This window comes from Taurulus bubalis (assembly GCF_910589615.1).
Source record: "Taurulus bubalis genome assembly, chromosome: 3".
Classification (NCBI taxonomy): domain Eukaryota; kingdom Metazoa; phylum Chordata; class Actinopteri; order Perciformes; family Cottidae; genus Taurulus; species Taurulus bubalis.
In genome coordinates, this window is record NC_136591.1 from 21812209 (window position 1) to 21829253 (window position 17045).

Here is a 17045-nt window from a genome sequence, read left to right on the forward strand (position 1 = left end):
AAGGCTTTTTTTTATTGCCAAGGCACATTGTTTTCTTCAAATGTAACAATATATTAACTGTTTAAAGTATACTATAAATAAATACAAAACACTTCAAACTACAGCTTAAAACTTTTTAACTTTAAACTATGAACAATATATTAAAAAAATATAACAGACACAAGCATCAGGTGGCGCTAATGGGGACCGTGTGCAACAGAGCTACATTCAGAAACTCAGAATTCGCCAAACACTTGCTTTGAGTGTTTCTCGTCCAGATTCCAGCGTTTAAAACAGACGTTTCCTCAACAAGGTTTGGTGCAGAAAACGGAGCGTTTCTCTCTCGGAGCTCGTCTCTTCTTCTTTACACACAATTGTTTTGTTGCATTTGCTGCACGTCCAGTTGTTCGAATCGTTTTTTGCGAAATACAGCCACACTTTTGACCGTATTTTCTCTGTTAAAAGGTTGATGGCTAGCTAGCTACTGTAGCTATACAAACAGTAGGCTATCGTTACCTGATGCCAGGGCAGAGTAGCGTAGAAAAAGTATTTCAATCGGCTCAGGCACCGAAAGGGGAACACCGAAATCTGCGTTGCATTTCGGTCCGGTAGGTACCGGTCGTAGGGTACCCAACCCTAGTGTGGGGGCTACATTAGTTTGAGAGATGGCTTTGTGACTACTACAAACTATTTTAAACAACACTTATCAGCAAAAAGAGAACATACTTTATTTGGTGCATTTGTCATAAGCATTTTTTTCTCTTGGTAGAAAATATCACAAACCAACATTCTTGAGTTCTGGGGGCGAATTTCTCTCATGGCCGGAGAGGCAGAATACTAAATGGAGCGTAGCCATGGAGGATCTGTGCTGGGTTTCAAGTCCTTGACATTTAGCCCATTCATCATAACACGCCACAGTCTGGGCATGGGCTTCACCACAGACGGGGAAGGCAGGGAAGAGAGGGTCTGGCTGGCGATCAATTTGAGCAAATTGGAAATGTCACGGCCTACTCAACCTCGGCAGGGAGCCGGAGGAGCTCTCATCTCCCCGCTGAGTCGCCCTCCAACACCCTTATCCTTATATTCTCTCCACCTCCCTTGCTTCCTCCTCTCCAGATGTTTGGTCCGGCCCCCCCACCTGGACACTTCCACACGGCCTTTCCACTGAGGGCAGCTGAAAAGTAGCCAGGCTAAATTTCAGACCATATGGAGTCCTGCTGTCAACTCCGGTTCAGCTTAAAGCTGAGGGTTTCTCGTAATATCTTTCATTATAGTTATGGAAATTGTCTTTAAATCCCAACAGTAATTCATAAATAAAATAAAATGTATTTTGTATCGCACAAAATCACAAATTTGCCTCAGAGGGCTTTACAATCTACACATATACATACGACATCTTCTGTCCCGGGACCTCACATCGTGAGCAAAGTGTGTATTATTCTTGCAAATAGTCATTTAACAAAACTTCAAAGGGAAATAAAATAATTGGAATGACATAAGATCCACAAAAGAAGACACAGCTATTAAAAAATATAAAAGCCAGTTTACTGAAAAAGGGAGAGAAAGATGGAGAGAGGAAGCCGAGTGCGTTGTTGGAGCAGCAGGTCCGGCAGAAGCTCCGAGCGGAGCAGGTGGAGGGTGGAGATGGCGCCGATTCCCCCAACGTCTCAGTAGAATACTGAGGTAAATGCAGCCAAATGCTCGCTGTAAACATCTTATCAAAAGAGAATTGAGTACAGTTGCCAGCCTGTCGTGATTTCACAGTTTATTGAACATCAAGTTTGACGAGCACAAAACGGCTACTCCCTGTCCTCTCGTTGGGTTCATTCACTAACACAGCTTTGTTTTCCCATCGTCGCTGTGTTTGTTATCTATGTTTTTTTTCCTTTTATCCTTTTTTTTGTTGACTTCAAAATAGGAAGTAGTATTTTTAGTTAACTCGATATTTTTGTGGTGCACTCTCTTGGTGTCATTTATCATTTAAAAACATATTTTTTTATCTGCTTCTTATGAAGAGTGAAGAGGTCCCACATGAACACAAATAATCTGACAACTTTCTTTATCTGTTTGTGGTTTTTGATGTATTATGATTTTTTTTACTGGTTTGTTGTTGGTGGGCCAAAGTTGGGAGAAGGATGTGTACGTCCGAGCACCAATCAGAATTTGTCAGAATTTGAATCAGGTTGTTTGGTCACTGCCAATCAAATCAAACCACACCAACACTGTCTCGATGAAGCAAAGCGTTTTGAGTGTTTAACTCTTAATAAATAATACTTACGGATGGTTATTTTTAACTTTGACTTTCTCAATTATGTTATGAACATGTATTGTTATTGAGTGAAACTTTGAAAATATCTGACTTTGGCAAGTCCTAGTGGTAAGGTACAAAAAGATGTTTTGCATGTGAACGGATCACATAGAATGGCTCGATGGATGCCATAGACATTTTTGACCAGTGCCAAAAACTGAGTCACTGGGCTTTTTTTTAAGGTGCAAATGTTAAAGGTGTAGGCCCATAAGACAAGACAGCTGTGTTTGCTCAGAGAGGTACCCATGGTAGATAACAATGGAAGACATCTGGTGACTTGGGACTCCAAAAGCACTCAATGGTGCCATGACCTGACACACACCAGACGATGATGGAAAAGGTTGTCCTGTTAAAAAAGCACAGACACAGGAACCACCATGCGTGATTACAACTGAAGAGGACACTATGGGAGCTGCATTCATTTGAGAGCCGTTCAAGTGGCTTGAAAATGTCCGTTTCTATGAAATGTTACATTGTTTTTAAATGTATCCTGTTTTTCTGTTGTTTGTGCTTGTTTGTGACATTTTCATGCTGTAAAAGAGATTGTAAATCTCAATAGGAAATACATGGACAAATTAAGGTTAAAAGAAATTTTAATAATATATTGGGTCCATCAATATCTGGTGCCTGAAGCATCAATGACAACGCAGACACCCCAAAGTGGTTTGTGAGACATATTGACATTTTTTCCTTTATTAAAGGTTTTAATTATTACAGAATTCCACTATGATTTGTTGTGACAAATGACGAGCCTCAACACACGTTTTAACAGTACAGTAAATACTTTTCGCAGTGGTTTGAGTGCACAGCATCAGCTTGCCATCTAACCAACTGCTCTCATGCCAAACAGCATCTAGCCCCCGTGATACCAAGATGATCCCACAACCCCACCCAGTGGAGCCCCTCACCCGCCCCACGAACTTGTGCAGGAGCTAATGATACAGGGCGAAGCTGAGACATCAGAAATCACCAACACAGGCCGTCAACAATGTATAAGCCTGCTGTTTTTGTGCTAGAGATCCAATCTTTCTCCCGACTCCAAATTGTGCAAACACACAAAAAGCCTGCACTCAGAGCTTGAGTGTTAGCGAATCGGCTGATTGGGTCCCCGGTGAAGAAAGCCTGAGAGTCAGACGTTAGCCACAGATGGTTCCTTCAGTCGCTCTGCCGTCTTCAAACGGGCCCTACAAGGTTGTTATCTACATTCAGAGAGGAATGTATGAGCTAATGCCCAGGATTTGTGTACACACCTTTGAAAGGGCTTGTTGCAAAAATGAGATACCTTTTGCTCAAATCATCTGACAGCTGCACTTACAAAATCTTAGCATGAAAGCACAAAACTCCCCCCTGCACCTGCCATGGGGACAAACTCTGTGGAAATGACTGGAATTCTGTTGCTTGCAGGTAAAAGTGCCGTCGTTCTCCCTTTTTTTCCCCTTAGTGAGTGTTCCTGTCTCACAAACAACAATTATTTTACCCCAAAAAACCATGTAGGTGACAGACGGCAATTTCCAGAATCTCCAGAATGTGATGTCGTTTCACACATGCTTGGACTCTAGATCGCCTTTTTTTTTGTTAATAAAAATGTGTTATGTTGTTTCCTCATTGACTGTTATTTAGTTCTGCATAGATACATACGCATCTCCTTCATTTAGCAGAGAATTGCCAAAGCAATTTAAGTTCCACTTTAAATTGCTTTTGCTGCTTAAGCAGCAAAAAGCACAGAGCAGTGACAGATTATTGAAAGAATGAATGCAATTGTTATCCTTTTCTTCATCAGTCTCTTTTAACCATTGAGCAATGAATATCGATTAAGATGATCTCTTCAGCAGTGGATAAACACGGTGGCATTTTAAACCCAAGAGCAGATGCCTGTTACACAGATGGAATGAAGCGTCTGAGCAATGTATCTTACCTATGTGTTTTCCATACATGTGGTAGAAGAAGCCGAAGCAGTAGGCAGGTGGGTTGGTGATACCGTAAGGGTTTTTAGGGGCTACGTTGAAAAATGGACTTATGAGCCTCGCCTGGTCCCCGTCCTTCCGCGGCCTTGACGTCTCAATGTACATGTAGAAACCTAGAAACACAGGGACACATAAAAACACATAAGACATGCGTGTATGTACAGTAAGATTATTTTACACGTTTAGGTGTTATTTTGTCGTTTTGGTGATCGCTCATTTTAATTTTGTTGACCTCATGCTCAACCTAACACTTTTGAGCTGGATTAATGAAATCACTTTATTTGAAGGTACAACTTCAAAAAAAGGTGACTACATCCTGAATTGGTAATACTCCATCACTGCACACATGCTGCTTTACACAGGCAGTTTGGGTTTTTCAATTGTCGTTGCTCTTCGACAGACGTTTGGCTAAAAAGGAGGGTTTGTTTCAAACTCGTCTGATAGTGGATATCCTCAGGACAAAGTAATTGTGCCTCACTGAGAAACTGCACAAACAGTTGATGTACCCTTTGAAAAAATATGAGAGCTTTTCTCAGACTCCCTCATCTACTTTCTGAAGGCATGCTGATACACCATCAAATCATTCGTCACTGTAAACAGCAGCAAAGCAAGGCATCCTTGGTCATTCTCAGGTGCTCTTTCAGCCGGTCAGTGATAGCATGATGGGAATGAAACCTTCCATATCAGAGACAAGGGGTAGGGCTTTCTACAAAGAACGGTTCTCTTTATTACTAATAGCAATGACCAGCGGCAAATCCAGGCGATAACTATGGAGTTACATTTATGCTCCCCCGGTCTGACAGCCGTGGACAGCGGCGGCGAATCAAACAGCCATCTGATTGTGTCTGAACCACATACTATGAAGCCAATCTGTGCCCGGCCACAGGGAAGGAGGCTGGTGAGCCGCTCCACGCCCCTCCAGCCAAAGTCAAATGGAATATCCCCCTCAGTTGAATTTCATATCAGATAATTACACGCAAAGAGGAATGGGCATGGTAATGAAATGCTGGACATTTTGAAACCATTAGGTGATTAAAGCCAATGCATTATTTACTGCTTCAGCTGGCGCCGGTGCCACAGCACCATAATAGGCATTTATATTCTACCACAGATACTTTCCATCAGCAGATTCATACAAAATCCTGCGGCAGATTCCTGCAAATCCAATTATATCAATTCTTTATTTATCAAGTTCTTGAATGTTGAATACCTGCACCACTAACTAACATATTGAATACTAAAATCTATGCCGTTTCCCCTGGTTTAGGTACCCATGGAAACAGCAACTCTCAGTTACAAGATTATGATGAATATAAATGATCAAGGCTGCTCACTGTTAGATTGTGCTGCATCAAGCAATCGATGACACAATAAGTACAGCTGAAATCATCTGCCATGCAGCTGGGAACACTAATCTTTCTAATTTATTTCTAAATGTCAAAAAGTGAAACTTTTCGTTAAAAGGTATAACGCATTTATATTGCAATAATTTAAAACTCACACCGTCCTTCAGCAATACCATGATAGTTTGCCGCTGCACTGAGGGGATTCATGTATTCATGCATGGATTACATAAGAAAATACAGAGTGGTGTCCATTTAAAATGTGTGCATTCAACCAACATTTTTCCAATCCAATGAGCAGGTGCAGTGTTTTCAGAGCCACACTGATAGCTGGCGAAAATAATCGCTTACGCACTCGAACTGTGTTTTCTTTGTATTTGTGCATCATTTTACGATATGATTGTTCAGCTATATATAGATACTCTCCAGATCAGCAATTCAATTGAGTAACTTGTTCACTGGTTTTGTGAATGTTGACGTTGTTTGTGATTTGTATCTAATTTTTTGTATTTTTTTTGTATCTCCAGTTACATGTATCAGTTAATATATCTATTTCTACACACACATTTTCCTGTTCAGCATCACAGGGAGCTGCAGCCTTGGATGACGTGAGAAAGAACAGCAGATTCTGCCACACAGAAAAACACATTCACACCGGCACCATAGTCCATTTTAAGTTTCCCAATTCACTTCCAGCTTATTAGACATCCTGATGCAAAGACAAAAAAAATTACCGCGCTACCACGAGTATGAAGCTATTTTAGGAAAAGCTCAATAAAACAACCACCTAACTGGTCACTCATGCGAGGAATCTCTGTTGCTGTGTGTCACTGATTATAGACAAATTAATGACTTTATGTGCCAAGTAGCGAGTTAATTCATGCAAACTCTACTAGTTTGTTGAAATGCTGTTGCTGAATATAACTAAAACTAGAACTCTGCAAAAGGGTTTCAAATGCACTTGATGTGAACCACTCAAAAGAAAGAAAAACAAAGAAAAAAGAGACAGACTTAAGTTGTGAAAATGCCCAAATTGATTATAAAAGTGGTGAGTTTAATTGAATTATACACCGTATGTAAATCAACTTCACTTTCACACTTCTCTCCTGTCCACACCAGCCTTCTCTCTCTCCTCCTGATGGTTCGGACTTGCTCAGCCAAGAAAAGACTGCACTAACAAAGCGATCAACTCACTTTTGAAGTGGAGTGAAATGGATGCATCTATTCTTACTTATTTTATGGATTTGTTAAAGTTCCCTCTCCAGTAATGCCACTTTGTCCTCTTGGTATTTCACTCGGATGTTTGACCTTCACCGTGCAGAATAATGAATGTGCAGAGTTAGTTTTCACATTTGCTGACGGAGGAAAGTTTCTCTGCGCTCCCTTAAATCAGTTCACATTGGGGCGAAAAAACTTGAACCTTCAGAGCACAAACACCGAGAATGGAAGTTAAGTAGGAGACATCTTATGCCCAACACATTTGCACAAGATTTTCTTGATTTTTTTTTTAATGAGAGAAGACAAAATAGAAGACTAATATCAGACAGGAAATTTGATTTATTTTTGTGTTTAAGAAACATGTCTGGACAAATTATTTTAATTCATCATCAACTTAGCTATTATTGGATACTCACTGTTTGGGAGGGGTTTAGAGAATGTCAGGAGACTTTCTGGTATGACAATAATAAATAAAAAAAACTGGGTTTTTAGTATTCGTGACAATCACATTCGCCTGACGGGCAAAGTAAAGATGATGCCTCCTTGCTTAAGATGTTACTGACAGCAAGTAAAAAGGCCATTACAAAACACAGGCTTCAGAAAAACTGTCCAACTGCTGGCGTCTTTGTCAATATTGTTAAACACAACTTTGAGATTAGATAAACTACTCCATACGACTTCAAAAACACTGGGCGAACAGCGGGAAAAAATAGTGTGCTTATTTCACCGATGAGAGTAATTGTGTGTACCATGTCCAACATTTTACAATTGTTTTATTTAAACATTTGCCTGGATTTTCCTCCCACAACCTCATACCTGTTTGCTTTTTATTTTTTATTTTTTTGAATATTTACTATTTATCCACTGTTCTTATTATGGGAAAAATGGTCATAAATAAAGAATGTCGAAAAAAAGAAAGACGGGAGACTCTAAAACCACTCACCCTGCTTAGAATCACTGCGGTCGCCACTGGGACCGGTGTTGGGCGTGTACTTGGTGTCGCGGCTCGCGGCGCTGTGCCGCGTCCAATCAAAATCGTCATTCTTGTCCTGCGAGAACATGCAGATAGGCTCCTCCTCAAAGCTGCAGTGGAACTCTCCTGGTGAGCGACAGAGCAGAACCAGGCTCTTACACTCACATTATTATAAAAGAGTGAAAAGTTATCCACTGCCTTGTAGGTACAGTACGTGTGCAGTGTGACTCCTACTGTATATTCATGAGATTCATGAGTGTTATGTGTGTCACAGGGGGATTATATATATATATATATATATATATATATATATATATATATATATATATATATATATATATATATATACATATATATATACGTATATGTATATATATATACATATACGTATATATATATATACATGTATATATATATATATATATATATATATATATATATATATATATATATATATATATATATATGTATACACACAGCACAGTCCTAATGACAACATACTATCTAGTGAGAATAATTTCTAATTTAAGACGTGCCCTCCCACTAACTGTGGCAGAGACGTCAGAGAGTGTGTTTGGTTTCTCTCTGACAATAAAAGGAAGTCTCTGCAGAGAGAGTGCTGCACCCTGAATACATCCAGTGGCAGTGTGTGTTTTTGTGTCTATGTGTGTGTGTGTGTGTTTTGGAGCTGGTTATTAGACGCTATACCACGACAGCCCCACTACTGAAGCCTGGTGGACAGTATTCAATAAACACAAACGCATTCAGCAAGCAAATACAAATCCCATGCGGAAGAGGTTGGAAACACTAAATTCATGATTTCTAAAGGCATTAATGGTTGTATAACGTGTATGTATTTGTATATATATATACAGATACATATACCGCTAATAATTTAGATTAACTCTCTCTTTTCAAGATTGAAAGCAAAAACGATTGTCCTTGGATGTTTTGTCATGTCCCACTTGTAGGACTCTGTGTAATCAGTCTTAACAATTGACACCCACTCCCTCCTTCTCAATCACTCTCCATCTTTTCTGTAGTGGGTGTGCAGATGGAGATACTGGGTGCCTCCCCCCACATGCACACTCCCTCTTCTCTGTCACTCTCCACACCACTTCCACTTCATTTTTTTAACTAGTGGAGTGAGCAGTAAGGAAGTGAAACTGTAAATTTCATCCCGCTTTGAAAGAAATATTTTAAAAAAAAATCTGTAGCGCAAGGTTATGATGAGTTACGTTACATGGAGAAAAATGTGCAACAGTAAATATACTAATGAATAGTTAGACATCACACGCGTGGGGAACTAACCCACTCAGTTTAATGAATGGGTAGCAGCAAGATCAACAGTGTCGAAAGGTCCATTCACTCAATGTAACAAAACAAAGCGAAACCCTGAACCAAAGGACACGGTGCTGCTGAGCAGAGTCCTCAAAGGGATAGTAAAAAAGAACATTTGGATTCAGGATGCAGGCGTGTGTTCCGATACATATTCATTGATTTATTAAAATGTAGCTGGGAGCAGTTTGGAGTGGTGACCTTGAGAGGAGTGGAATCTGCAGCTTTTACTCAGGTAACATAGACTGAGGTAGAGTGTGGGTGGATGCACCCAGGGAGGGAAAAAGGGCAACGATGCTGCGAGGCAGAGAAAGCGATAGACAGTTAGAGCCGGAGAATACAAAATAAAAAAAGTGGTGGAGAGGGAGAGGATGGGGCTAGGTTGCAGGCACTCTTGACTCTTCTCCTCATAGGCATGCAGATTTAAATGGAGGTCTAGCTCCGGGTGTCAGAAACTAACGCCCCCATCCACTGTGAGCTAAACTGAATGTTTTCACCCTCTGTGCCTGGGAGAGATAGGAGGATTTGGAGGAGAGGCAGAGGAAGGAGGGAGGAAGAGGATGCGTGCAGGTAAGATAGTTTCCTTCGGGGATTTGGATAATGATGTTGGTGATTAGGATGTTTGTTATTATGTCGGCGATGTTTGTGTGAACACCCACCAAAATATACAACTATTCAAATAAATAAACCACATTACACAACGGCGCACTGCAGCACAGCAAACAATGAGGAAGCGTGGAGTCTCACGGCGTGAATAATGTGAATTTGTAAAGTTTCAACAGTGGAATGTGTCATAAACGAGACTAAACATTAAAGGGTACAAACGTACGGCGCAGACGCATGCACGAGCGATGCTCACAAAGCACAGAGCGTGCAAATGTACTCATGCAAATGCACTCCCTCCAAAAGGCACACTGTCCTGTGGAGATTAAAAGCTCCCAGCATGTCAGATCGCCTGATCAAGGTTTACTCAGAGTTTCTAAAAAAGAAAGTCTCCTTTTTGTGTTTCATCATACTTCATTTGGTACCACTTAAGAACACTTGGAAGCAGCTTCCAGTGCAGTGAGACAAGTCAGATCTCTACAGGATGTGCGGGTGCTTTGAATCTCGCCACTGCAGACCGCGCGTGCTAAGTGAGGTGCACATTACTTACTCAGGTGAGGGTTGACGGGAGCTGTGAAAGAGAAAGGCCAGGGACAGTCATTAGTACAGAATATATTAGCCGTCTGTCAATACGTGAAATACTTCTGAGAAGGGAATGGCTGTACGAGCACTCAAGTTGTCACGTAAAAAAAGAGCTCTCCCACAGAACACAACACGAGCATGCACGCTGTAGCCGTCGCTATTAACCTTTTGTCCCGCTGTCATCTGCTGTTTTGGCGCATCTCTCATAAAAGTCTACATGTATAAAACTTTCAGCTACGCTCAGTGTTCCGCTGTCATGAAAAGGAAAATGAAAGAGGCCCGTGGAGGGCTGGAAATACTGTCTGGTGATATTAAAACACTGCAAGCGTATTAGAGTGAGCGCGCTCCATCTTCATTGGGCTCTATTGCCTTCACAGTGTTTCGAGTAAAATGTAAACACAGCTAAACAGAGGCACACACACACACACACGCGCACGCACACACACACACACACACACACACACACACACACACACACACACACACACACACACACACACACACACACACACAGCAATTATTATTGAGTAGTCAGAAACAGAGATGTCTGGGATTTAAAGTTGAAAAGGTGACAGCAGTCGTTCTCCGCCTGTTATCAAATGTAAAAGACAGAGGGATTAGGAAGACCGGCCTGACCACATTAATAAGCTTATAGCGCAACTGCTTATCATTATTGCCATTTACCGACACTGCTGATGTTCTTGTTCAAGGTGACTTCCATTTAAAGCACTAAGCCTAATTTATACTTCCATTTGGAAGCCGGTAAATCAGAAAAAGTCGTAATAATCCCGAGTGTGTGTGCAAATCACGTTTCCTGTAACATCCTTGGTTATGGAAACTTCTCGACGACTCAAGTCCACTGAAATGCGCGCAAAGCTTCTTCTGCATTCTGTCCACATGGCCGCGGCTCAATGCTTCCCACCTCATTGATAATTTAAGAGGCTACCGCCGCAGCAAACACAGAAAGGTCAAGGGTATCACACAGAGTCGCAACAAGCCAGTTAGTCGGCACTTCACTTTTTGCAGAGTAAATACCATTTAACCTGTCAAGAAGATTCATGGGCATTTTCATGATCGATCGCTGACCGGCTGAATAGATGCGATACATCAGCTTTACCGCAAAACTATGTTGCCGCGTGATTTATGAAACCTCCACTATTCGTATGGGGGAATTGATTTTAATCCACCCAATTAAAGTGAGTAATAACAAATCATTCCTACAAAAGGAAAACATGTACTGAAGAGTGGGGGAAGTACTGCCGGGTACGGTGGAATTGGTCTTCTTTCAAAAAAAAAAGGAAAAAAAAAGCAGAAAGAAGTATGGTAGTGATCTCTGTTTATTGCTCTGCGGTCTCATAGAAATGTGCATCCACTTGTTCAGTTGCAGTGTGGAGGAAAGAGAAATGAGCACAAAAGGCACGCGCAGAGATGGGGAAAGAGAGAGAAAACAAACCATTGCATTTCCAATTGAATCATATAAAACACGCAGTGAACTGCAACGCTGCAGCTGGAGCCTCACCGCGAGTGTGGGAAGAGCCGGCTGTACACTGTAATAGCTTTAATAATCTCTTATGTTACTGAAAATACCTCCATCCTACTGGATCTATATACGCTGGGCTGCACACTGTCACTGCTGCAATGAAAGTCTGCAGAGAGAGGGAGGAAATCACCCGGCCATCGCAGAGAAAATGTCTTAAAGGACAACTTAGAGCCTCGGGCTTGTGAAACGGATGCTGAGTTTTCTGACAAAACACTATTCTTTCAGCCACGCACATGCACACGCACACGCACACGCACACACACACACACACACACACACACACACACACACACACACATACACACACACACACTCTCTCCTTGCTGCTGCCCCCTTCTTTCTTCCAAGACTGTAGTTATGAAAATATGTTTCCTTGTCAGAATCTTTTTTTTTTTACCTGCAGCCTCCCAGGCTGACTCTCGGTGCCTCAGCCCAGATGAATGAGTCTGCTCGAGCATTGTCTCTACCCCCACTGAGGAATTCAAGCTGGGCAGAAAGCAGGCCCAGAGGCTACTTTACTACTGCTGTGCACGCAAAACACACACACACACACACACACACACACACACACACACACACACACACACACACACACACACACTCACACACACACACACACACACACACACACACACACACACACACATTTGCCAACAAATAATTTAACTTTAAATTGAGATGACTGTATCGGCTATGGTATAAAAAAAAACAAGGAACACAAATACACAGAGAATGCTAACTGTTGTTGACTCATCCCATTAAAAGGGTTTTTTAATTTTAATTTCACAGCCTTGTCTTCACATATTTCTGTCGTCCCCGAAAACGCAAGTGGACCTCGAGCACTAAAAATGCACAATGTTGTAAAAGCTCAGGTGTGAAAAGCCCTCAAGCAAGGTGTAACGGCTTTTTTTTTAAAACTCTTATTTCTATCTCAGTGCTGCGCCGCTCTGCTTTCACCTCCAGCTAGAAAAGCCTCAAAATAATGATCATGGATGAAATGTAATTTTTATAGTTCTTAAGATTAACAGTCCCCGAGATCACGGCGTGAAGAAAAGTGTGTTTTCATTGCAGTTCTTTGAAGACTTCTCAAATGAAAAAAGGTCATGTCCTTAACCCAAGGTGCACGTCAAGGTTTCTACTTTTCCACATCGGAGGAAAACATAAACTGTTGCTGAACGCATGACTGCCTTCTGTCCAAAAATTGCCTAATTTTGATTGAAACACAAAGCGAGCCTGTTGACCGCCAAAGGACAGCGGCCCGTGGAGGCCGTTCCGGGAAGCAAACGCTGACTTCATCTTGGCTGGATTCTCTGCCCACTGGCCTCCGGCCGTGTTACAAAGCAGCAGACAATTCCCCGGCCCAAGCCAAGTGTCCTCAAATGCAACGCCGGCCCAGCTTCTCGTATAATTCACGCTCTCTAAGATTCCCATCCATCATGTTTAGGGGTTCTGGGTGGATGCCACGACGTCCCAAGAAAGCCCTGTGACGGCTTCACAGCTCCCGCCATCGGTCGGAATAATAACAGCGTGAGCAAATGTCATTCAATCTTCCCTTCATGTCTGCGAGACTGGAAATAACACGAGCGACATCACACTAGTGTGTCCTTTAATGAAAACTGTGGCTCCCTCACAGAGGATGGACGTGTCCTGCAGCATCACACGCCCAAACACAGCCAACCCATGTGCATTAATCTCCCGTGTGTTATCCTGTTCTTGCATCAGTCGGCGTGTGACACATCGACGCTAGCAGGAGATTCCTCTATGTGGACGACTTTAACGTGTTTTAAATAGTAAATCGAGGATAAAGAGAGAAAAAAAGTGGAGGAGAAAAGGAAATGCAAAAAGCTAAAAAAAGAAGACACCGCTAGTAAGCATAGCAAGCAAACATATAACACATGGACACAGTGAGAGGTGCTCCATTTCATATCACTTATGATAATATTGGTCTATCTTTTATTCATAAAAAAGCATCAGGAAGACACTCTCTGAAGGTAGCTTCTTCCTCCGTTGTGCGACGCTAACTAACAGCTGCAGTCTTCTACTTCACAGACACACACCAGAGAGGCATCGACCTCCTCATCTCATTCTACGCCTTGAACTGAAATGTTTTTTTTCCAAGAAAGTAAGAGGTATGAGATAAGATAGCAGCTCAAGGTATTATTCTGTATTGTATCATATTTTTATTGCCCACTATCAGAAACCCTATGTAACAGGCTGGAGGCCAAAGTGTATATATATATATATATATATATATAAAATAATACAAAATGATAAAATAATATTTCATTGAGTTCTGAACAAAAGCTCAGACAGGGATTACGCTGAACCTTCGCTGGCTGGATAATAATAGTAATAATAATAATGATAATAATACCCCAACACCTCAGGTATGGCAGGCGATAGAAATCTCCAGAAGCGGAGGACTATATTTAATATAAGATTTAGTGAATTTTGACTTTAGGACCAGCATCTACTGTATATCTCACTTCCGAGCTGCATAAAAATGGAAAATTAAGATAATAACGACAGTGTTTTCTGTGCAGTGTTTTCTTTGCAGGTTGACGCAAGGCTTAAAGATTAAATCCTGAGAGAGCGAGAGAGAGCGAGAGCGAGAGAGTGAGAGTGTTATGAGGAACACCAAACAGATGCCAAGTTTGTCACTGCAGCAAAATTTAAAAGAGCATCTTTGGATCTTGGTGACACAACCATCCTTCATCCTACAGCTGGGGACACCATAACCACTTTTGTGTTTTCTTGCCAACGCACAGAAAAGCTGCTACCAACGGCTTTATGCGCCGCATCAGAATGATCGCTTGGCCTACTGGGCAAAGACGAGGAAACTCACTCAAACTTAGATTTTAGAGGCCCGAGAGTTAAAACTAGGACAGGAATGTTTCATAAACATGATTCTCTAACGGCTAACAAACCGGCTGTTACATTTCTTCGGTTTATTGTTTGTTTCAGCGTCATGGGAAACTGGAGACTATCTACTGTAGTAAAAGGCAGAAAGCAGCACGTTCGTCATGTCCAAATAGACGTAAATGGACAAACACAGAGAGACAAATACACTCACACTGACACTTGAGAGCTATTTGGACTGAAAAAATAACCAGTTGTAACTTTAAATACACAGTCGTGCGTCACTTCTTATACATATTCTGTTTGTGTCTGATTCAGCATTAAAGATTAAAAGGTTTAGCTTTTTTCTTCAGCATATTAAACATATTAACATATGCCCCAGTTGTGAGGCAACGTGTATAATAAAAGGTTGTACACGGTTGAGTGGTGGGTTTGTGGACAGGGGTGCATTTTCCTTAATTTCTTTGGCATATTTGAGTTGAAACAAAACCTCATGCAAGCCCTTGTCCAGGTGGTGGACATTTTAAACGCCAGCTGGGTTATGTCGAAATAAATCTGAATGTACATATAAATATACTAATTGTATTATACATTGTTAGTATACAAAAATATAAAGTTTGGGATGCGTGTACATAAACAGCACACTCATTAATATTTTTTGGGGACATGCAGAGTAACTGTTTTAAGCTGAACAACTTTATACTACACATAATTATCTTTTTAGATCACATTTAGCATTGAAGAAATATTGCACTTCTTGCGATTTGAAAATTGCAGTCGGCCATATTGCGATTTTAATTAAATTCAGTATAATTGTGCAGCTCCTAAACTCTTTCAGAAGTGAGCCGGAAGAAGAGTGAAAGTCCATCAAGGAAAAGCTTTGCTCTTCTTTGAATGAATAAATACTCTGCAGCTCTCAACTGATGCTATTGCTTGTAGCTGCCGATGGCTACTTACAGGCTGGCGATTGGTCCTGTCAGACGACACACATTACTTGAAGCCTGACAGCCACAACCTCTATGCTGTTGGTGCTGTGTATTTAACTCTGCATGTGTTTATTAAGGGTGGATGATGAGAGCTGCCTCACATAGCGGAGTGTGTCTAATGTACAACCATTTTCTTAAAACAGTCAATCCTTTGACGTAATTTTCTCTGACTCAAACTAAGGTTTGCCTGTCAGTAATGAAAGTGCTGAAATTGAGAAGCTCAGTCAAACATCTCTGACGTCTCTGGTCTACGTCGAGCACAATGGGATTTATCTTTCTTCCAAGAAAATACAATATAAATAGAATAAGACCCAAATCTAACATACTGATAAATTATAACTGCACGCAACATCATTAAAAAAAAAATCACACAGTTCACCATAAACTTCTATAGAGACCGTTCCTCTGTGAGAGGGAAAAGGAAGCAATGATGGAGATGATGCCCGGCCCGTGTTCCCCGTCAGTCAGGATGTCCTGCGGGACGCATTCTGCGAGCAGAGTGGGTTCTGCTCAGACCTGCATCAGGCGGCTACAGTGACTCTGTGCTGTGCGTGGGAGAGCAGAGCAGCCCTAGAGTGATAATTAGTCCAGTCTCTTGTCGGGCAGCCGATTCGCACATCAGCATTGGCTGTCTTCTTCTTCTTCATGTTTTTTTTTTTTTACTTTGTTCCTCTGTATCTCCTTTTTTCCTCAGTCCCAACTTGACTGCCTCCATCTCTCCTTCTGTGCCTCTCTCTCTCTCTCTCTCTCCGCCTTAATTAGTCTCAATTCTCACGACTTGGATTCAATTTGATTCAACTCATCTGAATTCAATTCAAGGTTTAACGCAATGTCGTCACAAACTGCGTTAGAAATAACAGCAGAGAAAGTTGTATTTCTCTCTCTTCCTCCCTTTTCTGATTCTCTCTTCACCAGCCACGATAAGCTGCAGTGAGACTGAATAATTCACAACTGCAGCAGGCGGCGGCGCAACTCAGCAAGACCGAAGCAGTCGGTGATAGACAGAAAACAGTCAGCCAGTTTGTTTCTGAAAATGCACATCTCAAGTACCTGTGCATCTGTTCACCGGCACCGCTGGATGCTAATGCAGTGTTTGTATTCCAGCCAGCGGGTCGTCCAACAGGCTGAAGAACGTACCTATATTAGCAAGAAACTACCAGGCTGGCTTGCGTCCACTATTATATATCATAGTCCTCATTCAAACCAAATCAAACAATATGACCGCAGTAAACATGCCATGAGGATCTCTCATGCACAGAAACAAGTCGGACTTTGCTCGAGTCCAGAATAGACCTGACTCAGGCGATAAAGGTCACACGGTCGAGGTGATTAGTCAGTTGATTCACATTTAG

At 41.5% G+C, this 17045-nt stretch overlaps 1 protein-coding gene across 1 annotated transcript in view; it reads right to left on the bottom strand.

Annotated features, from left to right (window-relative positions):
* Positions 1-17045, bottom strand: part of LOC306733749 (MAM domain-containing glycosylphosphatidylinositol anchor protein 2) — a gene marked incomplete at its 3' end in the record, with an annotated part of 170422 nt that overhangs the window by 4718 nt on the left and 148659 nt on the right. The window contains exons 13-15 of the mRNA XM_079215043.1: positions 10277-10297; positions 7756-7911; positions 4203-4364 (exon numbers count right to left, since the gene is read on the bottom strand). Coding sequence (XP_079071169.1) covers positions 4203-4364; positions 7756-7911; positions 10277-10297 — 339 coding nt within the window. The remainder of the gene's footprint in view (positions 1-4202; positions 4365-7755; positions 7912-10276; positions 10298-17045) is intronic.